This window comes from Camelus bactrianus, chromosome 17 (assembly GCF_048773025.1).
Source record: "Camelus bactrianus isolate YW-2024 breed Bactrian camel chromosome 17, ASM4877302v1, whole genome shotgun sequence".
NCBI lineage: Eukaryota > Metazoa > Chordata > Mammalia > Artiodactyla > Camelidae > Camelus > Camelus bactrianus.
In genome coordinates, this window is record NC_133555.1 from 34,137,753 (window position 1) to 34,164,230 (window position 26,478).

The 26,478-nt window shown below is 39.7% G+C and overlaps 1 protein-coding gene and 1 pseudogene across 1 annotated transcript; one reads left to right on the top strand and one right to left on the bottom strand.

The window, feature by feature from the left end:
• Positions 1-949: 949 nt before the first annotated feature.
• Positions 950-20,207, bottom strand: IHO1 (interactor of HORMAD1 1). Its single transcript, XM_010969190.3, has 7 exons — positions 20,135-20,207; positions 17,386-17,560; positions 15,894-16,057; positions 10,241-10,289; positions 9,970-10,057; positions 3,753-3,859; positions 950-3,411 (listed from the first exon to the last, which is right to left on the bottom strand). Exons 1-7 carry the CDS (start codon positions 20,188-20,190, stop codon positions 2,266-2,268), a joined length of 1,785 nt encoding a protein of 594 aa, XP_010967492.1. The 5' UTR covers positions 20,191-20,207; the 3' UTR covers positions 950-2,265.
• A 1,757-nt stretch (positions 20,208-21,964) lies between these two features.
• LOC105080265 (phosphatidylcholine transfer protein pseudogene) lies at positions 21,965-22,610 on the top strand (annotated as a pseudogene).
• The last annotated feature ends 3,868 nt before the right edge of the window (positions 22,611-26,478 follow it).

Below are 26,478 nucleotides of genomic sequence, written 5' to 3' on the forward strand. Positions count from 1 at the left end.
TTTAAGTTGGTACTCGAATGTCAAGACAATTAGGGGCTGCAGCTGGCTTCATTTCCATCCTCAGGCTGTAGCTGGAGTTGTATCAGAGGGAGGAACCCCTAGGTGGGCCCGAGGCCAACAGACCTCCTACCACATCCTCCCCTGTGTAGCCACATACGTCTCTATTAGCATCCAAAGAGCCAAAAACGTTGTGTGCTCCAGGGACGTGCCTGGGCTGTGTCATGCTCACCAAATTTGGCAGGAACACAGTAGTTATAAAAAAAAAAAAAAAAAAAAAAAAGTCTTAGGAATAAAATAAGAAATAGAATATCCTTTCCTGATGACTGCCAGAGACAGGCAGTATAATTTTAATTAACCCAGCCTTGTTAGGAGATAAATTTACTGCTCATTCTACAAAAACACCCAGCTCATGGAACACTGAGTCACCCTGACCTTTGACTTTAAACAAAATGAAATACTTCTGAAGAAATACAGGATTTCATAACACACAGCAGAATCAAAGAACAGAGGGTCCTGCTCTGGCATTTCAAAGTTGAACAGACCCTTCAGTGAGAAGGCCACAGTCATAAATACTGGTGGAGTTCTCTCAACAGGGTTTCAACTTTGAATTAAAATGATTAAACTTTTCAACCTAGAGTAATAAAACATTTCCAGATTCAGATCTCTAGTCTACAAGCATGCTGAACTTCTGGGCAGCCACCTGTAGTCAGTCTGGGAACGGCTGGAAGGAATCCTCCGTGTGGCTGGGCTCCTTCCTCCCTGCCTTCCTTGCACAAGCAGAGAAAACCGGCAGGTGAGGCAGTGGATGCTGGTGGGGGGTAGGGGGTGACCAGATATCCAGTGAGACCCACAGGGAGAGGAGAGGCTAGGACAGCCTGAGGCAGAGTCTGCACTTCCTCGGCCCTGGGTGGGGAGGGGGCAGGTGGCTGCTGCCATTGCCTGTGGCTACAGACCACAGAAGGCCCTTGGTCTGGAAGTGAGAGTGAAAACCACTTAAGCTGGTGCCTGGTACCCCTGCCAAAGTTCTTGCAGGCAAATTAAACTCTCCCAGATTTTTGTGGGATACATACTCCTGAAAATAAAGAATATAAAAATAAGAAATCAAGAACCACTACTTTTTATAATGGTCCACTCAGAGGCCCCAGTGTCATTTACTGTAGAGGCTTGAAAAAGGGCAAATTCTGGAAGCTGTCTATCCATGAGGATTTTTACTTTCATAAGAAAAAGAAGAAAACAAAAAAATCAGTTTGAGTAGGGTGTGGTTTATTCAAAATCATCTTGTTAGAAGTGTAGGGAAAAAAAGTGTAGGGAATAAAAAGATAGTAAGCATCTTATCTATTTGATCTCCTTGAGTAAATGGATGGGAGATCAGTTCAATCAACTTAATAAAAGAAAAAGCATGTATGATTTTAAACATTTTATCTTTATTTTTTGATTTATTTTATATTACAAAAGAAATATATATTGCAAAAATTCAAAAACTTTAGCAAGCTATAGATGGAAAGCCCAAGTCTCATATAAGCCCACTGCTCTCCAGAAATGATACAGGGCCCACAGCTGCCCTCATTAGGTTTGAAAGAGTGGTTGAAAACAGGACAGGGGAAAACAGCCAGGAAGAGAAGTCGAACTGTGTGGCTGTAAAGAGTGCTGCTCCGGGCATTGTTTGATTCAGGTCACCTGTCTTATACTGGCAGCTTTAACACTATTTCTCTATTCACAAGAATTCTGACTTAATGTGTCCTATAATATGTCCATTGACCAAAAAATGCACATGCTGTGGCAGCAAAAAAATAACAATTTTTATATAATATATTTTTTTTAAATCCTGAGGCCCGGAAAGGTATTGGTCATGTGAAGGAAATGTTTTGAAGTCCAAAAATGTTGTGTTTGGGAGTCAAGCTGCCACAGCAACAGCTTTGTGGGAGCCCTTCTGCTGCTGGATATTTGATAGGGAAGGCAGCCCTCCTACCAAAGGCGGCACCCTCTCCCGATGCCCCACACCCGGGCTGTTGCCCCAGCTCTCACCACCACCATCTTCCACGTTTTATTCCCATGAATAAAGATGCATTTATCCCATATGCCCTGTCATGGGCAGCACCTGGCACCCAGAATGCCAGATCTGCTCCCCATCTCTGCATTGCCCACCCCCAAGCACAGCCTCTGACCCTGAGAGTCCCAGGCAGGCTTCAGGGACTTTCCAAAGTGTTCTGGGGTATCTTTCCAGCTGAGACCAATAAGTCATCAGCTGAAGTCACTACGGGCTGGTCAGAAGCCATCATCGCTGCTATCAAAACCCAGGTCATACAGCATGTTCTTCCCGGGCTCCTTCCAGAGAGGGGGCTCTCTTCTGAGGCTGAGGTCGCTGAACCAGCTTATCTGGTGGTCCCCCTGGGAACTGTGAGAAAGCAAACTGTTGTCTTGGGAAGAGTGCCCGCTGAGCTGCAAGAGGTTCCCTGGCACTGCCCTTGCTGTCTTACTGGGCATGACTCTTCCTCCCAGAGCAGGGCAGACTGGCTTTGTGGGGCTCCGGAGGCCCTGAAGATGCAGAGGCTGAGCAAGGGGTTCCTGCTGCCCAGGGAGGGGCCTCTGTGGGTCAGAAACTGGAGGCTGAGAATATTTAGAATTGGAAGCACAGGTTTTGCTGTGGGTTTGTTCTTGCTTCCTGGCTAGGCGCCTGCCTTTGGGGGCTTTCCTGGGCTGCTGCTGCTTGCCTCTCCTCCCTCTTTCTACAGTTCTGCCTTTCTGTTCAGTCACCATTATTTGTTCACAAGGGTCACAAGAAAACATGCCTTTGGCTTGACATTTCTGGCAGGTGTTCTTAATGTTGGCTGCAAAATTGTTCAAGTCCAGGGATATAAGCTGCGAGGCTCCTTGGGAAACCAGGTCCCTGTCACTAGGAACCGTGTGGCTCAGGATGCCGGAGCCTTGGTTCTCGGAGCCTATGTTAGTAATAGCCCAATTCTGGCAGTTAGCCTGCACTGCCTTATCCTTTATTTGCCTGTTTTGTTTGCCAGTTCCAAGTGCCAGCCTCGCAGCCTCTTCTTGGAGAGCATCCCTCTGTGTTCCCTCACCCCAGACACCAAATTCCCCCGGCCTCGGGGTGCCCACACTAAGGTTGCTTGCAGCAGGGAGGGCCCGGGCCTGCCATGTAACTGGTTCCTTAGAGTCATATTTGTCCTGCCTGGTGAAACTGAGGCTCTGAGCCAGAGGTGGGGAGGTCTGGGAAGTGCTGTCTTTCACATGCCGGGGTCTCTGAGGGACGGAGATCAGCCTCTTTAGCTCTGCTAGGACACTGGGCATATTCAGCTGGCTTAGCTGCTCACACAGCTGCTGGAAGTCCTTACTCTGCTGGGCAACTAAAGCTTCAAGGCGCTGCAGGTTGGACTTCATTTCTATAAACTCTGCTTGTTTCTAAAGAGAGGCAGTGAGAAAGCAGAGAGTTATGGACAGTGCAACTCAGAATGTACAATAAAATGTGTGAACAAAACCAAGGATGGGCCAGCAGAACCAAACCCTGTCCCTTGTTGGGTACCGTACAGGGGAAGCACGGTACCTGTAGCAGGACCCCTAGGGTCCACATCCTGCCGGAGGACCTTGGGGGAGGAATCTGGCCTCTTTGCTGGCCTGTTACCAAGGGACCTGTGGTGGCCTCTGTTTTTGGCTGAAAATTTGCAATTTTCAAGGTATCTTTCAAGGTCTTAGTAACAAAGCCAGAAACATACTTGGGGAAAGAGGTCAGGGTTTACACTTACAGCTTCAAACCTCTTTTGCAGCTCAAGGATGGCCTGCTGCTCCATGTTGCCCTTGTCCTGCACTGTTTGCAACACCAGATCACTCTGGGCCTGCATGGTCTCCTGAACTAAATACAGAACAAAGACAATTCACCACGTGAAGACTATGGTATGTGCCATCCTGCCCAGACCACAGTGTTGGAGAGGGAGGAGCTGGAACCTGGCAGGGGCTACCTGAGCCTGCTCTGCTAGCACCCGGGAGTCTAATCTTCCAGATCAGCCCCGGTGAGGAGAAGCCAGAACAGGGTGGTTCCTCCACTATCTCTTCTTCCCTCCCTCCCTGACAACATCCTGGCCAAAGGAGACTCAACCCTAGCACCTGCTAGGGGCCCTGAAACCTGCTGCCTTCTCCATAGCCTACCTTCTTGGCCCTGTCATTAGCGTGATCTTTCTAGAACATAGATATGATCGTGCCCTCTCTGAAACCTTCACTGAAACTGTCAGTGGCACCCCCCCGGCCACTGGATGAAGTCCAAATCTTTCAATTGGCTAACAAGACCCAGGCTCACTTCCCTTTATCCACTATCCTCTGCGTCTCTGAGCCCTGTTGCTACGCCATCTCTCCCTCACCATGGGCTGTTGTCCATGCTGTTCCCTCAGCTTAGAGTACTCCTGCTTCCATCTGTCACTCTACCATCCCCTCAACCACCACCTCAGTCCAACTAATTCCCATTCTTCCTTCTGCTCTCAGCAGTCACCTCCTTGGAAAATATCATTTCCTGTCTGGCTTGGGTGCTGCTTCTCTCTGCTGGTGGCACCATGTGTGCTCTACCATCACTTACGGTCCTTCACTAATTTCTCTCCTCTTTACATTTGGGCTCTAATGGGTATGGTGACCTGAGTGCCAAGCACTCAGGACTGGTACCGATTCCCCTCTTTTGCATGAGGAGATTTTACACACACACACACACACACACACACACAATTTATTTAAAAACACATTGTGTTGCAATTAATTATTGCCATCCTCTTGCTGAACAACAGGTCATGTGAAGATGCTCTTACATTTATTCAACAAATACTTAATGAGTATCTACTATACTAGGGCACTGAGCCACGTTCTCTGGTTATAACCAGGGATCAAAATAGATAAAGCTCTCTTGAAATTACTGTTTAATAGGGAAATTACTATTTAATAGGGAAAACAGGTAGTAAATGAGTAACTATACAAAGGACTATTTATAGAAACTCTCAAGGAGATATATACCAAACTGGAGACCGTGTAACAGGCAGATCTAGTCCATTCTTGAGGATGAGTTAAGACTTCCCTAAGAAAGTGATATTTAGCTGAATTATTGTTAACCTATGGGGAAAAGAATATTACCAACAGAAAAAAAGAGCAGGTTCTCCAAAGAGGAACCATGAAATCAGCATGGCTGAAGCATGATGGGAGAGGGGAAGGTGGCCTGAGTGGAGGACACAGCCAGACAGAGGATCTGTAGCCTGATTCTAAGACTTCATTCATTGACACAGGTAAGCAGAGGGTTGACATGATTACATTTTCCCTTTAAAAGGAGAACTCTTCCTGCAATGTGAACTAGTGAGGGAAAGACTGGACACAAAACCAGAACAGAGATCAGAATTGACCCAAATAAAAACAGTGATTTGAAATCAATGGGGAAAGGATGGATTTTTAAGTCATGGCATTGGGACAAATCAGTTAGCTATTTACAAGTTAATTAACCTGGCTCTCTACCACAATCCTGTTAAGAATATCAAAGCTCCACAATATGTTTTAGTTTAGAAACTATCAGAAGTTCTTTTACTTCTTATTTAGGCTTATTTCAAATGCCTGTAGAAAAGGACAAAGAATTTTAATGGCCATTTAAAAACTCTTTTCCTGGCTTTTTCTCCTTTAGAAAATAAAGCCTGAGCTCTAAGAGGGAAAGCACAGGGAAATTTTTATAAAGTCACATACATCTTAAATGCATAACAAGTACAATTTGCAAATAATCAGGAATAATACACCAGATATTCTATTTATTTTCTCATAACTATATGGAGTGTGTTTGAAGATTCTTGACAATTTTTTTTCATTTTAGATGAGTAAAAGGCAATTTGGCAACAAGAGAGTGCTTAACCCTTCACAATAAATGGAAGCAAAACCAGAACATCTGGTGCTTAAAGGACAGGATAAAAGACTCAAATTTAGTCTTCCTTGAAAACTCACCTCTCTACGACAGGTGCTTTGGTTAGTTCCCTATGTTCTAACCATTCTGTCTCTATTGTCTTAACTCAGGGCAGGGGTACCTAATATTGGTACCTAATACAGGCTCTTTTAAGTTCAAATGATTTACTTCAGAGCTTCTCTTTAGAATAAAACATAATTCCCTTCCTGAAAGGAAGCTTATATTTCAGTTTTCTTATATTAACATAAATTCTAGATAGTTTAACAATTTTAATATAATTAAATAAACCATAGAGTACAAGAAGGAAACATGGTGGGAATTGTAAACTTGTAGTGGAGAAGAGCTTTCTAAGCAAAACATAAAGCCCAGAAGCTACTGAAAAAAATGGGTGTGTCGTGTGTTAAGTTTATTCCTAAGCAGTTTATCTTGTATTGGAATTATAAATGGCGTCTTTTTTCCCATTACATCTTTTGTTAATTTCTGATATCTTACTAAATTATTTTATGGTTTGTGACACGTTTCTGCTTGAATCTCAGAATATCAGGAAAAAAGATGAGACTTGAAAAATATCACAGTGGGCAGAGGGTTCCAGGTAATGTAACCAAGCAGGACCCTACTGGGCCTTCCTGGGGTAGACCCCTCCCCCATGTCCTCTACTGTATCTCCTCTCTGAAGTACCCAGATAATTGTTTCTCATGCATATTTCCTGAGTTTTTTAAATGCTAAAAGTCACCACCAAATGGAAGAAATTAAGTACTTGATGATCATGAGCAGGTAGCCCCCAGACCTGGCACCTAAGGATTGATCATCATCAACCAGAGAATTGTGCACAGCTGATCACAGACCCTGGGACGCCTCTCCCTCAGCAGGCCTTAAAAATGCTCAGCTGAAACCCTTTGAGGAGTTCAAGATTTTCTGGGGCATAAGCAACTCGTTCTCCCTGCTCGGCCCAGTAATAAAACTTCCTCTGCTCCGAATTCTGTTTGGAGCAGTTCAATATTTTTTGGCCACACTGTGCGTCTAGTACGTGAACTTGTGTTCAATAACAATTTTGGCTACGCCAGCCAGGAGTCTGTGCCCAAGGCCAGCCCTTCCCTGGGTCCCCAGCAGCTGCTGGAACTCATTTCACTCCAGGGAACTCAGAGGGACTCTCCCTGACAAGCACTGGCCATCGAGCAAGCTGTATGGAGCTAAGAAACGTCTGGTTCAGTGTAGCTTGCGGGTGAGTAGCTCCAGCTTGCACAGGCTGGAAATTCTCTCTGTTCCATCTGGGCTTGTTGCAAGCCACTCTATGTCCATTCTCTTTCAAGATCAGAGCCAATTTGGAGGCCTCCGTCTGCGAGTGGAAATGGAATTTTTAGATTACACCTCCTCTGATTGTCTGTGAGACTGGAGCCTATTTGTTGTTTGTGTTTTTGTGTGTATCATTCTAAGGTGAGTGTCCCAGGCTTGCGCAGGATGGGAAAATTCTACCCTCTCCATCTGGGCTCATTCCCTTCCAGGAAGTGAGCCATTCTGGGCCCACTGGGAGCCACTCTTGGTCCATTCTCTTTCAGGAGCCAGGCCACTATGGAAGCCTCCATCTGGGAATGAAAGTGGAATTTTTGGACTATACTTCTTCTGATCTTTTGATTGTGGGACTGTGTTTGTTGTTCGTATGTGTGTGTATCAATACTCCCATTGGCTGGTTGAGATGTCTTTAGTGATTACTGAAGCTTGCTTCACTTGTGATGACACCAGAGTATCCTCTATTGCATTGGCTTCACCGGTGGCAGAACATTGGTTGGGATTTTCCCTTTTGGGACTAGCCTTGAGCATTCATTCAGCTTCATCTCTGATGGGGCGCTGTTTGGGGGTTCTCCCCTTTTGTATTGACAGGACATTGGTTGGGAATCTCCCTTTTGGGGCCAGGGAACTGTGACTCTGAGAGACCACTCTGAATTGCTGTTTGCTTGATATTTGATAACATCGGCCGTCGGTAATTTTAGTATGGACGATCACACACCCTGAACACTGTGCCTATTTTCTATGGTACGTATGTAGAGCAGCTTTCCTTATGGTATTGGTCACAGTTATTCTAGGGTCTATCTACATCTGTATTATTCTAACAATATTCTATAATTAAAAGTATAATTTTTTAAATAAAAATAAAATTATAAAAATGTTGCTCATGTTTTCCTATAGCTCTATTTATGATTTAATCACCACACTTGATATTGATTCATATGGAATTAATTTTGACATATAGAGTTGTCTATTTTCCAAAAATAGATTTTGATAGTGGCCCCTCTTATTTATTTTCCTAATGATCACTTTTTTAATAGAACTGATATCTATTAGGTAAAAGTACTGCTTTCTACTAACTACCCCACCCAAACTCAAGATGAAGTGGGATGGTCCTTGGTGTCCTCAGCTGAAGAAGAGGAGTTAGGTTAGGTTAGGTGACTGAGTAATTTTGGTTGTAGAGGCAGACTGAGACTGGGGAAAGATTTCATGACCTCCTTCTGTGAAGGCATCAATTATACAATAACCCAAGAGAGTGCTTTCCCATAGTACCTTCCCCCTTCCCTTATGAGCAAGCTGCAAGCCTATAGGATGCACTGACTGGCAAGTTCAATTCTCTAGGCTAGTCGGACTGGGCACAGCCATACGACAGAGGATTTGTCTGGTTCCTCTCTCAGTGACTAACTTCCAGGTTCCGATCACTACCTACTAAGAAAGGGAATGATTCTGGACACGCCACTTGTGCCTACTTTAAAGAATGACCTGGCTTTCTAATTAATAAAACGTCACAGTGTTTGTTACTGTTTGCCTTATCAATGTGGCTCTCCTGAGTCTTACACTCTGAAAGATAAGGAACGTCAGGGGTGAAGCATCAGTATTCCTATGCCTACTATAAGCCAGACTCTGTTATATTCCTCTCTCTGCCTTGATCCTGTGTTGGGCCCTTGGGCACTTCCATTCCCTATTCTGGGAATGCCACACCTTTGCTGCAACCTTCCTTTTTGTACTTCACCCAGTTTCAAATATAGCAAAAAGAGTGCTTTCCTTGGGCACTTACTGATGAGTTATTTTATCATGTTAAGCAAAAGAAGCATCCTTTTTGCTTCTGCTCTTTGACTTGCTACTTGTAAGGGTAACAGTCCTAGGCTTCCAAAACTGGATTTCAAACAGATGGACAGTTGCCCCAGCTCAGGTTGGAAGCCAGCAGACAGTAGAGTGCTTCTTTGCAGACAGATGGGGATTAATTTCTAAGCTACACAAAGGCTTAATTTTTGTAAATCATGAGCAATCCATTCCATGGCATTTGAATAAATTGACTTCAATTCATTTAAAATAAAAAATAAACAACAAACAGACAAATGCAAACAAGTGCAGATGCAGTTATCATCTTGCTGTTTAGCTGAGAAGCTGTTGGTTCTAGGGAAGCATTTGCCTAAGGAGAGCTGTGTAATGGTTCTCTTCTGTTAAATAAAAGCCTGGACCATGGTTTCACCTAAACATAAATCACTAACTGGCAGAGCAGAGGACTTTGCAAACCACAAACTGTAACTGAAATTGAGAAAGATGCTATGGTTCATTACAAAACATTGAAATGAAGGAAGCAAGAAGAACAGTAGGTGACTGAAGTATTTCTAACTCCTAAAGGAGCAGTGTCTTAATTTCAAAGTCCTAAAGGAACAAGGGAGTCTTCATAGTCTTCACAACCAGCAATTCATTTGGGACTCAGGGTTGCTGTTGATTCACTTCAGGCAGTAGGATGAGAAATCTGGCAGAACTATCTGTCCTGAGGCTGCAGGATTACTGGGTGCAGGATTAGTCCTTCGAAAAAGGCATCGAGGGACCAGGGCATTCCCATATAGAGATGGGGCCCACTACCCAGTTTAGCGAGCTCCACATCTCTTCAGGGCGAATCTTACGTACCCATCCTCTTATCTGAAACGCTGTATGGAACCTCACCACTGGCAGAAACCTGGCTAGGGTCAGAAAGTTCAGGGTCACTGCTCGCCAGTGCCCCCTGCTGATAACCTCAAACATGAGACACTCACTTGTCTTGGCCACAGTCTCCAAAGAATCCAAAATAGATTGGCTTCTTGAACTGAGATGTTCCTCAGATTTTTCCACAGATGTCTGTAACTAAGAAACCCAAAATTAAGAAATAATTCACAGACTGTTGCCTTATTTTACTAACTTAGCAAATTGTCATTTAATGATAGAGTAATTAAAATATTGCCATTCTACATGAACAAAGGTCAATATAATTATTCAACTTCTTAAAATGTAAGATGTTCTAACTCCTTGAAATGTGGCTGTACTTACCCTGTGAATGCCTTCTCTGATATGGGAAATGAAGTTGTATAAAGTCTCACTGAAATAGGGGAGAAGAAAGAAAATATTTGTGAAATATTGAAATAGTATGTAACAGAATTGATTCCATGAATATGGCAGGAGTCTACCTAGTGTAGCATTAAAGACTCAACCCTGAGAAACCTTAATGTCCATATGGAAAAAACAAGAACACTGATTTTTTTTGTAAGTATTTCCAAACCACTTGTTTTTTAAAATTTATTCTATGTAGATCTTAAATGAGGATAAACTTTAGCAAGTCAAGTGGTTACTACAGTAGAACAGACTAGCTTTCCTTTTTATGGCAACATGGCTTCAAGATAGTGACCTCTTTCTGGTAGTCCAAAATTCCCAGACACATCTTAGTCTAATGAATATTATTTTGACTGTAAGAAAGAGGTAATAGTATAGAGACTATTCTGGGAACAATATTAATTTCTAATGAAAAAGAAATTATTATAATTATTCCTCAAATATCCCACTTTTGAAAAAATTCTTGTCTATTTTTGCTTTTGTTGACTGTGCTTCTGGTGTCATATCCAAGACATCACTGCCAAGGCCACTGTCAAGAAGCTTTTCCCCTCTGTTTTCTTCTAGGTGTTCTACGGTTTCATGTCTCGTGTTAGTCTTTAATCCATTTTCAGTTGATTTTTGTGTATGTTGTAAGTTAAGGGTCCTTTTCCATTCTGTTGCATAAGTATCTAGTTTTCCCAACAATATTTGTTGAAAAGATTATCATTACCTCATGGTGTATTCTTGGCAGTTCTAATGCTGTATTAAATATTTAAAACATACTCCCATAAATGATCCATATGATAAAGTACAATGCATTAGAAATGACTTTGTAGACAAAATAGAAATACAATCATTAAATATTAAATTTAAAAAGCAGATTGAAAATAGTCCATAGGAAATAATCCCATTTTTATTTTTGAAAATACGTGAAAATAGAGCAGAGTTATATAAAACAGTGTTAATGGTGGTTTACAGAGTAAGCTGATTCAGAGGCAGACTTGAGAGCCTGACAGACTCAAGATCTCTGCCCAAAACTCCCACTCAGTTTAGATGTGCTCCCTTGGATGGAGTCTCTCCTGACGCCCCCAGTCAGAGCTAGAAGTCTGTCCTCAGGGTTCCCAAAGCATTAGCTGAAACCTCTACTACAGCATTTACAACTTTGTACTTAGAATGAAAGTCTGGATTCTTTTTAGGGGGGCTGTTCTGTATCTGACCCTCTTTTCTGTTTGAGGAGTTTAGGGATTTGAGATGAAGCAGAGTTTCTTTCCTCTAGAGGCTGAGAGTGTCAGTGGCTTGCTTTCTGAGCTTTTCCTGAACCTTGGGCTCTCCCCTCACACATGCCTTGCCAGACTGGGAGTCAGGACAAAAAGACTGTGAGCTCTTCCTCTGGTGTCTGTGGCTATAGTGGTAGACAGATGGAGCTCCATGGGACTGGTAAAAGTATCCAGGACTACACTGACTACAATGCAGGGAAGGGTCCAGTGCATTCTGTGCAGGGGGTAGTGGGTAGCAGAATCTGCACTGGACTAATTTTGAGACTTGGTTTGGGAAGTTGTCCATGGCAGGTAGTTGTTGGCAATTGTATGATTGTGGCAGAAACTTAAACTGGCCTAATTTTCTTCCTTGGAAATTGTAATCCTGTTTTACCTATCCCATCCCTACCCAATGCACTCTCACCCAGATAGATTACATTCCTGGACTCCCATGCAGCTAGGTGTGGCCATGAGAGTAAAGTTTAGGCAGTGGGAGATATAAGTGTTGCATGCAACTTCCAAGGAGAATCCTTTAGGGAAGATACCTTCCTTCCTTCCTTCCTTCATCATCCATCAGCTGTCTGGAACTCTGATGTAACAACTCCAGCAGCCACCAAGCAGTATGAGGATGTGTGTGTGTGAGGGGGTGTAGATCATACTTTAGTGATGGCAGATCACACTGATGGAAGGACCCAGATCCTTGAGGACCATGGAGCCACCATTTTAGCCCTGGACCACACACTTTAGGATGATTTTTGCATTAAAGAAAAATAACTTTTTAAGCTTCTGTTACTATAAGAATGAGTGTATACATGTCAATGCAGTTGAACATAATTCTAATAAAATGAACCATTCAATATCTTTTAATAATTTTTAACACTTTAAAAATTTAAATTGACATAGGAAATTAACATGTCTGTGTACACAGTTCTATGAGTTTTAACACAAATTTAGGATTCATGTAACCACCACCACACTCAGGATATAGGACAGTATCCCAGAAAATCCTTCATGCTGTGTCTCTGTGGTAAAGTCCAGCCCTCGGCCCCCGAACTCCTGGTAATCACTTATCTATTCCCCATCTCTATAGTTTTGCCTTTCTCAGAATATCATATAAATGGAATCATACAGTATGTAATCTTTGACTGATTTCTTTCACTCAGCACAGTGCCTCTGAGATTCATCCATGTTGTTGTGTAGCAACAGTTTTTCTTTTCCATTGCTGAGTAGTGTTCCACCACACCATAGTTTGTTTACCCATTCACACATTGAAGGACATTTGGGTTGTACCCAGTTTTTGGTGGTTATGAACAAGGCTGCTATAAAATTTACTGGATAGACTTTTGTGTAAACATAAGTTTTCATTTATCTAGGATACATGCCTAGGATTAGAATTGCAGAGGCATATAGTAACTTATGTTTATTTTATAAGAAACTGTCAAACTTTTCCACAGTGGCTGTATTATTTTGCATTTCCACCAGCAAGATTTCCATGTGGTATATATCCTTGTCCAGCACTTGGTATTGTCAGTTTTTGTTTGTTTTAATTTTAGCCACACTAATAGATAAGGAGTAACATCTCATGATTTTAATTTGTATTAACTAATGGTGTTGAGCAACTTCTCACATACTTATTTGTTATCCTTATGTTTTCCTTAATGTTTTCTTTAATGGAGTATCTGCCAAAATCTTCTCCCATTTTTCATTCAGTTGCTTGTTTCTTATTGTTGAGTTCTGAGAGTTCTTTTTATTCTGGATACAAGTCCTTTGTTGCAAATGTGGTTTACAAATATTTTTTCCCAGTCTGTAACTTGTCTTTAAGTTTTCTTAACAGTGTCTGTTGCAGAGCAAACATTTTACATTTTGGTTAAAAACGAACAAAATCGCAGAAAACTCAAGGCTAGACTTTGATACTTCAGGTTTCCTTCTCCAATCCATCTGCTACCATTTATTTTTCAGGGTCCTCATATGCTACATGCACACCATCCAGGGCTTAGTTGCATTCAGTGGGAGAGATAGGATAAAGTATGCGTACTCCATCTTACTCAGAACCAGAACCCATTCCAGTAACCTTTTAATAAATTTCTTTTTCATTTAAATGAACATTTCTGTTGCTTACAACTAATATCTCTGGCCCACTTGTATAATTTATCCATCACATATCTGTTTCCCTGACCACACTGAGAACTTCAAAGACAAATACCATTATTCTTCCCCTTGGGATCCCCAGTTTGCAGTATTGGGCCTAGCATAGTGTTTGTTGAGTGAGTGAATGAACAAATTTCACTATGGTGATTAACAATCACTGAAAAAACATGGTTCATTTTATAATCTATTTGTGGGCCTTAGGTTATACATTGATTATGAGACTAATCTGTTTTCTCAAACATGACTGATTAAAAAATAATAATCTTGGTAATGACCATCTATTGTCTGGTGTGCCCAGCGTCGTCCTCTAATGGGGAACTGTTTCTTTCTGCACCCAGAAAGTGATTCTAGTGAGGACTTCCAGTGACACTCCCCTCCAGTCACCCTCATGACCTAATAAGCAAGCCTATCAGAAGTTTTCACTAGGATTTTCAAATTGTAACTAAGGGAAGTGAGTCTCTTTCTCTGTGTTAGTGGGAAGCTGGTCTCTAGTAGGAGAGAATGAAGTATAGATGGAGAGAGGAGCACAGAAGAGAGACAGATTCTGATTTGATTTCACTCCCTGTCCTTTCCAGACTGGTTAAGAGAGCTAATATATCCTCCTTTTTGTCTAGGCTAGATTGGGGTGTGTTTTTATTTGCTACAAAAAGTCATAACAAATGCAGTCTGAATGATTAAGGTTTCTTTTAAGATTTCTTAACCTTACACGCTCTTTCCATACATTTGGGAAAATATGAACTTTCAAAACACAATATGTAAATCCATGTATTCTGGATTTGTAGCATCTCTTATGTTTGAACTCTGTAAAATGCCTTATCACTTTCCTGCTTCCAAATTTACAGTAGTATGCTCTCTCTCTCTCTCTCATTTAAAAATTTCTCACTCCTCACCACATTTCTGGTAAGCACTTATTGACAGAAAACAAGAAATCTAAAATCTTGGGGTTTGTTTTTGCCAGGATTTATTAAAATCAGTATCTTCTGCCTAGCATTTAAATCACTCATAAGCTTCAATTTTTTTAATGGAGAAGAGATTCTTCAGTGTCCTCATCATTGGTTCTCTCTATAGAAATACTTTTTTTTTGCCATCTTGTAAATAATTGTTAACAGAAACTCATCTCACTACAAAAAAGAGAAGGAAATGAAATGTAAAGAGAAAGGAGAGAAGGAAATAAGGAAGGAAATATCAAGAGAGACTTAATTTTTCACAAAATTTTTTTTAGCTACAGAAAGCTTGATCAAACAAAATATAATCCAAAAGCCCAGAGAACAAAAAAATTAAGACTAATCTATCTGAAGCAGTTAAGAGGATGAGGGCTTGCTCATGTGCAGTACCCTACCATAGTTAAGAGTCCTAGAGCCTGGATTCCTAGGGGAAAGAAGTCTGTCAATATCCGGCAAATGTTTATTTATCAACAGAATCAAATACTTCAAATAGAGCATTCTGTCTTTCTCACTAAAGGAAAACAGGTATACAGTGGGAAGGATACCTAATCTTTTAAAGACTTTTAAATATTCCTAGTCTAGAATTCTTTAAGAAATTCTGGTTCTTTCAACATGAAGGTACTGGTGGTGACACTAAGCAATATAGCTCCACTATCACAGAAATAATAAAGTATATTTCTGCTTGGGTTTTATTTCTGTGATACCTAAAGATGTCCTGATAACGTTACCACAAAGTGAACTAGTTAATTTCCTCAGTGTCCTGTAACTTACTTATTTACAAATTAATATGACAGCCCTAATATTGCTCATATACATACAAACATATGTAATAAGAATGTGTATGAAATTTAGGGTTTATCTTTAAAAATGCCAACATTTCAAAGTGAGAAATTCAGCCTGAACTGTGACTTAAGAATTCATGTGCTATATTCTTGACCCTGAAACAAATGTTAACTAATTTCCTAATTCTGATGATCTGAAAAGGAAACAAAGGGCAGAATTTTAGGCAGAATAGACATAACATTACTTGAATATTGCATTTCTCTGAGAAGTCCTTTACCTTAATATCCAGATGGGCCAAAACTATGGCAGCCATGTTCAAATCTGCCATAAGTCACACTGACAAGGAAGTAAATTAATAATTATTAGATGATCTGCAAAGGCAAGAGTGCTATTATGCTGAAATTGAATTATTTGACTATTGACATTCCACTTTCTGTTTCCCTCAGAAAAGAGTTGCCCCATCCAGTTGAAAGATTTATGTACCTGTCACATTTGTCTTTTGCACTTTTCTTTTTCTCCTCAAACTGTTCCAAGAGGCCTTTTGATTTTCCAACTGACAAAGGAAGAGGAAATAAGTCTCCATCTTTTGAATCTCCTCCAAACAGCTGGGGTTTTGTTTGGTACTTTGTAAAAATACTAGGTTCACTCTGTTCAATGGAAAAAAAAAAGTCATAGCATTTCCCACATGAAAATATTTATAGCATTCACTATTTTCTGTACAATGCAGAGTCACACTTAAGTGCAAACTATAATACTAAAATATAACACCATATGTAGTATTTCCTTTTTATTTCAAATGCATCAGAAAATCATATTAAAATAAAGCAACTTTTTTACTAACATAGTTTCTGCCTTACCAGCCCAGAGATATTTAAAATGTCAGCTAAAATGGCTTAAAATCAACTGCATAAATTTAAAGGCAACAACAGAAAATTATGCCATCTCTGAGATGATGTGTTAAAGTTTTTATACTAGTAAGTTTAACTCAGATTGCTGTTGCTCAGCTGCTGGTGAACTAGACTTGTTGATAAGTTTGACATGGAATGCTGGCACATGGTGAGCCATTTCCTGCATTCTGAGGCAAAACTTAAACATTCAGGGAGTACATTTACTCCTTCATATCACTGGGTACCAAGTTATGTAATGAAATACTTATTTCAGAGTACACCTTACTACCTTAAAGCACTGACCTAATCATATTCAGTAAGTCTCTATTTAATGCAGTTAGGTCTGTGTATAAAGTTAAATCTGGTTCTAGACCAAATAAATAAAAATATTTCTGATGCACAAAAGACAGGCTGGTCTCAAAAAAATTAAGGAACTGGAGGGGAGAATACAGCTCAGTGGTAGAGTGCCTGCCTATCATGCACAAGGTCCTGGGTTCAGTCTCCAGCACCTCCATTTAAACAAACAAACAAACCTAACTACCTCCCCCCAAAAAAGGTTTTAAAAAAAATCAAGGACTTGAGACTGTCTTCCTCATTCTGGCCCTTATTCATCATCTTAGGTCTCAGAATCCTCATCTTCTTCAAGGAGCTAATATGGCAGAGTAAACTAAAATCCACAAAGCACCTAAAGTTTCTTAGGAGAAAAATGTCCATATAAAATACAATTTGTTAATTTGCTCCTAAAGTTCTTTTTTCTTTTTGAGTCCTCACAAACAGTAGTACAACTAGTCTTAGAAAATGTCACGTACTGAGAGAATAGAACGACTAGTCTTTGACACTCCCTAGGAGTGGTCAACGTACTGGCACTATTCTATATTGTTTTAGTAATGGAAGAAACTGCAAACATAAATATGTTTTCCATTTCAGACTACCCAGTCAAATGAGTCACCAATCAAGTACAAATCTATTTTAGGAGAGTAATCCTTAGACATGTACAATTCTGAAATACAATCCAGCAGAATAAGTCTTTATAGCTTATCTCCATAATGGTTATGAAACGTGAGCAGAGATATGGAAATCAGACTCACATCCAGAGAATTTTGTTGTGACTGTTTTGGATGTCTCAAGTTTACACCAAAGTCCAAGGGTGTTGACAGGGTCTCTGAACTTTCTGGACAGAACTGGGATCCAAAAAGGAACTGGGAATCACTGAGACTGGAGTAATCAGTCTGATTATTATTCCAGTTAGATGACTTAGTGGTTCTGAAATTAAGCAAGAAAATAAAAGCATATCAAGTGGACAAAAATTCTGAACAAATGAAACCATAATTCAAAACTATTTCAGAATATTCTGGGCAGAATGCTAGTTTGTCTTGACCTCCTAGTCCCCTGCACACTGACAATACTACCTATAAAGAAACGCAAGGAAATTCTGAATGCCAGACACTCATTACAACACCCTGGGAACAATCTGATGGAAATTCAAACATTGAGGACTAACACCATTATTCCTTGTGCAACAATACTGTGGCTATAACACCATTTTGAAGATTAAAGGTCATAAAATCTTTAGGGATTAAGAGAACATTATCTTTTAAAAGGTTGAATTTGTTCATCACTAAGAGAATAGATATAAAGTATAGCGTAAGCATGTAACTGTTGCAGTAGTCAGAAGTAATAAGCCAGGTTTACACACAACCACATGGATAGGTCTCAAAAATATAATTTTGCGTGCAGAAAAGTGTAAAAATCCAATTAATATTCTCATTTATTACTGTAAATGTATAAGCCTACATCATATACACCAGGTATGTAAATGTGTAGAAGATGAATTGGAAGGACACACATTAACTCTCCTACAACGTGTGGCTATAGGGAAGAAAAGGAGCAGGATTGGAGGGAGAGAAGGAGCTATAACACAACACAAGATAGATCTAGATATGGACTGAATATTTGTGTCCTCCCAAATTCGCATGTTAAAGCTCTAATCTCTATTGTGATGGTATTTGGAAATGGGGCCTTAGGGAGGTAATTAGTGTTAGAGGAAGTGAGGAAGGTGGGACTCTTACGATGTTGATTAGTGTCTTTATAAGAAGAGACACCAAAGAGCTTGCCCTCTCTTTCTCTCTCCACCATGTGAGGACACAGAAAAAAGCAGTTGTCTGCAAGCCAGGATGGGAGACCTCACCAAATGCCAATCATGTTGGCATAGGGTTCTAGGGCTTTCAATCTCCAAGTGAGAAGATAAATTTCTGTTGTTTAAGCCATCCAATTTATTGCACTTTGTTACAGCAGCCCAAGCAGACTAATACAGGCCTCATCCAGACTGAAGAATATGATCAACTCAGATTTGCATACAGGAAGATCCATTAAACATTGTTTTCAAGACAAGGTGGAACCCTTTCACACATTTAGTGTCTTTTCCTTGCTTTAAATATTTCCAGCTGTTGACTTCCAGCTTGCTTCCCATCAATACCTATGTCAGTCTTTAAATCTCACATATGAAGGGGATAATGATATTGAAAATGATACAAACACATTTGAATACAGTGTACTAAGCCTATTTCAGAGACAGCACATAAGTAGGCATATAAGTAAAACATATAGTCTTAAAGTTTTTACTTAAGACATCTTAATAATAATTTGTTACTTAATGCTGTTGTATAACCCAAGAAAACATGCTTTTCATTAAAACACACACATGCAAATTATTCCTTTTCCAAATGTTAAATTTAAAATAGATAGCATATAAGTATATATTCTAAGCCAAAGGAATCATCATATATTAATACAAGAAAAAACAAACCCTACTAGTTCAGAACAGAGAAGAGAAATTATTTTGACTCATTGAATAATTTGCTAAGATTAGCTAATGTAATGGGCTGCACACATGTATTATAATATGGGTTGCATAATCATTGCTCAAAATAGCTAAATAGCTCTCTGTGACTCTCTTCTTAGGTCACAGAGAATAATTAGCTGGGCTGGAAAAGAAACAGCTCTGTGAGCCTACAGAAGTCATGTAGGATTTACATCTTAAAGCTATGATCTGGAATTAAACATAGATTTTTCCCTACTCCCCTACTCTGTATCAACTATAAGCACTTTTTTTCTTTTCAAGAAATAAAAGGACAATGTCCTAGGTTTTTGCTATCTTTAGGAAGGGGTTAGGAAGAAAAACTATCCAGTGATAGAAGCATACCAAAACCAGTTGGAAATTCCTTAATAAATACTACTTCTGGGGTACACCCACCAAGTTAGCAATGGCAGGCTTACTGTATGGCTGATAGACACCAATATAAGTACCTCAGTGGAAGGTAGAGGGGGCAATATCTCAATGAGTCTTGTTACCAGTTGGAGTGGTTTTAAATTCCACAGTACCTGCAAATTGTACTATACAACTGAACACATCTGAACATTGTCTTGAGTTTGCTCCTTGCTGTTTCAATAGCAATCGCTCTAACTGAGGTGAGAGTTTCTAGATTTTTGACCATGTCTAACTCTCACAGACCTCATAGTCCCTAGGTTCAGTGCTGGACAGAATTAACATACGCAGATGAATTGACATTGATTTTATAATCAGAAAACAGACAAAAGGAAAAAGACAAGTATGGGAGGGTGCAGTAGTAACAAGCAAGGGGAAGAGAAGGGGAAGAAGCTATATGGGGTAACTCTATTACAATAAACTAATAGGAAGGGGAGCCTATTTCTATGAAATCAATACTATAAGATCCTCTATATACCAAAAACTAACACAACATTGTAAATCAATTATACTTCAGTTTAAAAAAAAAAAAGATCCTCCTAAGTATCAGAGTATATAACCAGAAGACTTACCCAGAGCCTGAGGGAATACTGAGCATCTCTTTGATATTCCAGACATTAAAATTCATGTCTTAAAATTTTTCCTTTTAAAAAGAAGAGAACATTAACTTAAAAGGTTAATATAGCATAATTTTTTCCCAAAGATTACTGGTGACTATTATATGTAGATGCAGACATTTCAGCAGTTATATTCTCATCAAATTGGTGAAAATTCCAATTATCTATGTGCCAGAAACAGGTTGGATTTTTTTGTTTTTTGCAGTTGAATTGTATAAAAATTCCCTCCCTGATATCTACACTTGTGCTCTGTTAAAAACTCTGTAAAGAAAATGAGAAGATAAGCCACAGACTGGGAGGAAATTTTTGCAAAAGACATCTGAAAAATGACTGATATCCAAAATACACCAAATAACCCTTAAAACTCAACAGTAAAAGAAAAAAAATTTTAAACAATTAAGAAGTGGGCCAAAGATTGGAACAGTCACTTCACCAAAGAAGATATACAAGTGGGAAATAAGCATATGAAAAGATGCTCAGAATTATGTGTCACAAGGGAAATGCAAATTAAAACAGTAAGATACCACTAAATACCTATAAGACTGGCCAAAATTCAGCACACTGATGTTACAAAATGCTGGTGAAGATGTGGAGCAACAGGAATTCTCATTCATTGCTGATGAATGTTAAATGGTACAGCCACTTTGGAAGGTGGCGTGGCAGTTTCTTACAAAAGTAAATATACTCTTATCATATGATCTAACAATCACACTCTTTGGTATTTACCCAAAGGAGTTGAAAACTTATGTCCACACAAATCCCTGAACATGGATATTTATAGCGGCTTTATTCATAATTGCCAAAACTTGGGAGAAACCAAGATGTCATTTTCAGCAGGCAAATGAATAAATAAACTGTGGTACACCCAGACGATGGAGTATCAATAACTCCATTGATAGAAATGAGCTATCAAGCTATAAAAAGGCATGGAGGAAACTTAAACTCATTTTACTAAATGAAAGGAGCCATCTTAAAGGTTACACACTGTGTGATTTCAACTATGTAACATTGTGGAAAAGGCAAAACTATGGAGATACTAAAAAGATCAGTGGTTGCTAGTAGTTATGGGGGAGAGAGGGATGAATAGGTGGAGCACAGAGGATTTTTAGGGCAATGTAACTATTACCATAATGGTGAATACATGTCATTATACACTTGTCAAAATCTATAGAATGCACAAAATCAAGAGTGAATCCTAATGTAAACTACGGACTTTGGGTGATAATGATGTTGAGTGAAGGTTCATCGATTGTAACAAATGTACCATTCTGTGAAGGATCTTTATGGTGGGGGAGATGGTGCGCCGAGGAGGGAGTATGTGGGAAATCTATGTATTTAGCTAAAACTGCTCTAAAAAAATAAAGTGTAATTTAAAAAAAAGACCTGGTAGTATATAAACAATATTTAAAGTCAGAGGAACAGTGCAGACCTAAATGCTAAGAAGAGATTTTTAAAAGCTGAACGTTATCTATTGTTTTCTCAATCTTAGAGATGCTCAGACTTCTTCCATAATCTCAGACCCCTCTTTGAAAACAAATGTGTAATTTGTTTTTGCAAATCCACATAAAATGCAAATACCCTATACTCATATAATTAGTAATATAAGCATTTAGTAGGCCCTAATAGTTCCAGGTATGTGACAGTGTGTGCTAACACAAAAGGAATGGGGTTTGAGGTCTTGGATGACTAGAAGGTGGTAAGGGTAGTGTCCGCTCTCAGACTAGATGATCAAAGTCCTCCTTGACTATTGAAAATGAAAGCAGATGGTGCCACGGCTGTGGAAGGATGGCCACTGGGCCTGGTGTCTTCTCCCAGGAGCAGTTCTTGCAGGCCTGCACAGAGCTCCAGAAGCCTGCAGTTGCTGGGGCCAACTGGCAGCTGCTGTTGGAGTCCTTGCACATCAGGATCTACCAGCTAGTGAACCAGACTGGACTTTATCAGTATAAGGTCTTTGTTGTTCTGGAGGATTGCCCACCGGCTGTACTGGCAGACGTCTGTATGGACTTAGACTATAGAAACCAGCGGGACCAACATGTTAAAGAACTCTATGAAAAGAAAGAAATGCAATGGACAGGCAGTGGCCTACTGGTAAGCGGATTTCCCTAGCCCTCTTTCTAACGGAGAGTATGACTACATGCGGCAGCAACGACACCTGGACTTTGAAGGGCAGCACGTCCATGTCATCCTGGCCCAGAGCACCTCCGTGCCACAGTTTCCGGAGAAATCGGGCGTGATCCAGGTGAAGCATTACAAGCAGAAGATAGCTATCCACCGTGATGGTAAAAGAGGGAGCAAAGTTTTCATTTGTTGTTCGCATAACCCAGGTAGCCAAATTCCATCCTGGATCATTAATTGGGCTGCCAAGAATGGAGTTCCTAACTTCTTAAAAGATGTGGTGAAAGCTTGTCAGAACTATCCCAAGAAAACCTAAGAGATGGAATTGGGAGACTTGTGTTCATGGAATGACGTCTCCAGAAATACCACAACTACTGATGCTCAGCAGGCCTGACACTATTCCATCCTCAGAGGCCTGCACACTCTCCAGCACATTGTCCCCAAGCGTGTCTGCCTGACGCCTGGTTTCCATTCCCACTATCCCCCACTCTCTCCACCCCAGGACTGGCTGTTGAATTTGCGTCAGATTAGGGAAAACTTTGCTTGTTTATTTTTAAAAAGGGAAGCGCTCACTAGGAAACACGGTCATTCCATTGTGCCACTCTAGGCGGGGACGGTGGGTGGAGGACTGACAACACCACCTAAGATTAACTGATCCCAGCATATGATCGTTTCTGTATGTGATTTCTTGCAACCCAGAAGGGGCTGCCAGAAGTTGCATTTCCTTCAGAGATGACTCTCAGTGCACCAAGACTGGATGTCACGTGCAGGTGTCCATTTGCCTTATGCTTTGCTGACTTGATCTGGCTGGAGGTGATAATCCACTAAGTCTCTCTTCCCATTCCCACTTGTGGAGGATCATGAGCTGTTTTGATTTCAGACCATTGTGAAAAGCACAGCAGGCCTGACCAAGCACATAGTGTGATAACAGTTTTTTCCCATTATCCATGTCTGAGTTTTTCTCTTTTCCACATGCCACTGGGGAAAGGCTGTCCATTCCTCACTAGCCCTGCATTTTACTGGAAACTGAGGCACCAAGACAGCTCTGGCAGTTAGCAGAAGCCAACCTGCTTTGCACACAGCATTGAGATCAAGTGTCTTTATATACAATAAACGAATTTCCTTCTAGAATATTTGGAGCTGTTGAAGGGATAAGAGTTCACAGCCAGGGAAATATTAATAAGTGGTATGATGTCTCTACACTTTTTTTCTCAGGAATTCTACCTAAGTTATCTGCCTCTTCCACCACCAGAATTCTTCTAGATTCTTCCTTTTGTCCTAAATTTTGGAGGAAAAATTATTCTGTGACCTAAGGCACAGCTTTATGATCTCAGGGAAAATTTTTACCCACTATGTGTGATGATACTGAACCTTGATTAATGGGCATAGAAATTCAGGAGGTACAGCCAGAAGCAGGGGATTTATTAAATGGGATATCTCAAACTGTATGTCTTCTCTCTGGAAAGGAAAGTGTATTGAACATCAAATAAATACAGAGTGTCTTACAAAAAAAAAAAAAAAAAGAAAAGAAAATGAAAGCAGCAACCACAGTTAACTAGATTAAACAGAAGAGATTCAATATATGCATGGTAGAAATTGAAATGATATTTTTGGTCAGTTGTTCTACCTTTACTTGGGCACCATGCTTGAGTTCACCATATGGTTTACCCAAGCCTGAATGTGTCCATCTTCCCAGCATTCAGCCAGAGGAATGGTGTCCTACATAAGCCAGGAATTTGACCATCAGTTATAATCATGACCCATCTAACCCCACTCACTCCCCACCCCCACAACAAAGAGGTCTTTGGATCATCTAATTTTATAGTTTCTATTTAAGTATGGAGTTTTCCAGTGGCTCATAGGAAAAATCTACTGCTCCTTGCTCCTGACTGGATAACTCAAGCCCCATGATGCCCTCTCTGCTGGTGGTGGACTTGAGATGATGATGTTTGCATTTACAAAGGCTACAACTTTGGGAAGCGGCAGAATGAGAGAAAAAGGAAAGGAGAAAAGTAACAAAGTTCTTTGTTAGCTAGCCGGCTAAAGGTAGAGAATGTGGAGGTGGTTATGGGTCAAACACTCAGCCAGAACATGGACAAGTGGTGGGTGTCAGGCAGTGGGTCTCCAACTTTGAGTCCTAGGGAACTAAGTTCCTTTGTCATAGAGGTCTGCTTATTTTGTAGGGGCAGCAATTAATAACTGTGCACAAGATGAGAATACAGAGAAAGGTGGGCTTTTCTTGAGAGATACAAGTTATTGCTGACCCCAAACTGATCTAGAAATATTACATGTTAACAACTAAAAGAATCATGAAAAACATTTAAATTTAAGAGGCTAAAAAATTTAGATTAGCTGGTGCCTGCAGACTACATGGATTTAAAAACAGACATTTCTTTAGAAACAGTCACAATTTTAAACAGCAGCAAACTAAGCTATGCTATTTATTGCACTGCAGCATACACGGTTAATATTCCAGTATTAAATCGATAGCATCTATGATATGCAGCCTGAATTATAAGGACTAAAACTTGCCTGAAACAATCCCCTGAGGACACATGGTTGACGCATGCTCTAGCTGCAAAATTAAACAAGGTAACAGCATAACCAGTCATCAAATAAAGGACAAAAACAAATGAGCTTTGCTTTCCCTGCCCTCTTTTACCTGTTTATGTTCATTCCATACATTCACTGGTGAATTCTACTAAACATTTAAAGAAGAATTAATACTAATCCTTCTCAAATATTCTATTTCTATTTCAGAAAATAGAAGAGGAGATAACATTTCCAATCTCATTTTATAATACCAGCATTATACTTATCAAAACCAGACAAGGACACGGTAAGAAAAGAAAATTAAGCCAATATCAAAATTATCAGGCCAATATCCTTAATGAACATAGAGGCAAAAAGCCTCAGCAAAAAATTAGCAAACCAAATTCAACAGTACATTAAAAGGATCATAGACCATGTTCAAGTGAAACTTATTCCAGAGATACAAGGATGATTCAACATTTGCAAATCAATAAAAGTGATACACAGCATTAACAAAATGAATAAAAATCATATGATTGTCTCTATAGATGCAGAAAATGCATTTGACAATAACCAACATCCATTCATGATAAAAACTCTCAACAAACTTGGTATGGAGGGAGCATCCCTCAAAATAATAAAGACCACATATTACAAGCCCATGGTGAATGTTATATGTAATGGTAAAAAGCTGAAAGCTTCTTTTCTATGATCAGGAACAAGAAAAGGATGGCCACTCTTATCATTTTTATTCAACATAGTAATGGAAGTCCTAGCCATAGCAAGAAAATAAAGGACAGCCAAATCAGAAAGGAAGAAAAACTGACTCTATTTGCAAATGACATGATGTTATATATAGAAAACCCTAAAGATTCCATCAGAAAACTGTTGGAACTAATAAGTGAATTCAGTAAAGTTGCATAATACAAAATCAATAAACAAAAATCAGGTGCATTTCTATAAACTAACAATGAAATAAAGAAATAAAACAATCTCATTTACAATTCCCTCAAAAAGAATACCTAGGAATAAATTTAACCAAGGAAGTGAAAGATCTATACACTGAAAACTATAAGACATTGATGAAACAAACTGAAGACACAAATAAATTGAAAGATGTTCCATGCTCATGGATTCGAAGAATTAATATTGTTAAAATCATACTACCCCAAACAACTTACAAGTTCAATGCAATCTCTATCAAAATTCCAACAGCATTTTTCACAGAAACAGAAAAAACTATGCTAAAATTTGTATGGAACCACAAAAGACTCCAAATAGGAATCTTGAGAAAGAACAACAAATCTGGAGTCATCACACTTCCTGGTTTCAAACCATATTACAAAGCTATAGTAATCAAAACAGTATGGCCTTGGCATAAAAAACAGACACATAGATGAATGGAATAGAAAAGAGAGCCCAAATATGTGTAATTTACTGTATAAGAATTATGCCATAATAAACTTTTTTTTTTAAAAAGGGAAAACATAAAAAATAAAATAATAAAAAAGGGGGCAAGGGCATAGCTCAGTGGTAGAGTGCATGCTTAGCATGGCTGAGGTCCTGGGTTCATTCCCCAGGACCTCCACTAAAAAAATGAATAAACCCAATTACCCCCCCCCAAAAATAAAAATAAAATAAAATAGATGTAA

What these genes read in the sequence shown, in the direction of transcription:
- IHO1 (XM_010969190.3), bottom strand. Translation starts at nt 20,190, where the DNA reads ATGAATTTTAATGTCTGGAATATCAAAGAGATGCTCAGTATTCCCTCA. An exon ending in GGAGACTGTGGCCAAGACAA is followed by an intron (nt 3,860 to 9,969) that starts GTGAGTGTCTCA and finishes TTCTGTATTTAG; the next exon opens with TTCAGGAGACCATGCAGGCC. An exon ending in TGCAAAAGAGGTTTGAAGCT is followed by an intron (nt 3,412 to 3,752) that starts GTAAGTGTAAAC and finishes GCCTCTCTTTAG; the next exon opens with AAACAAGCAGAGTTTATAGA.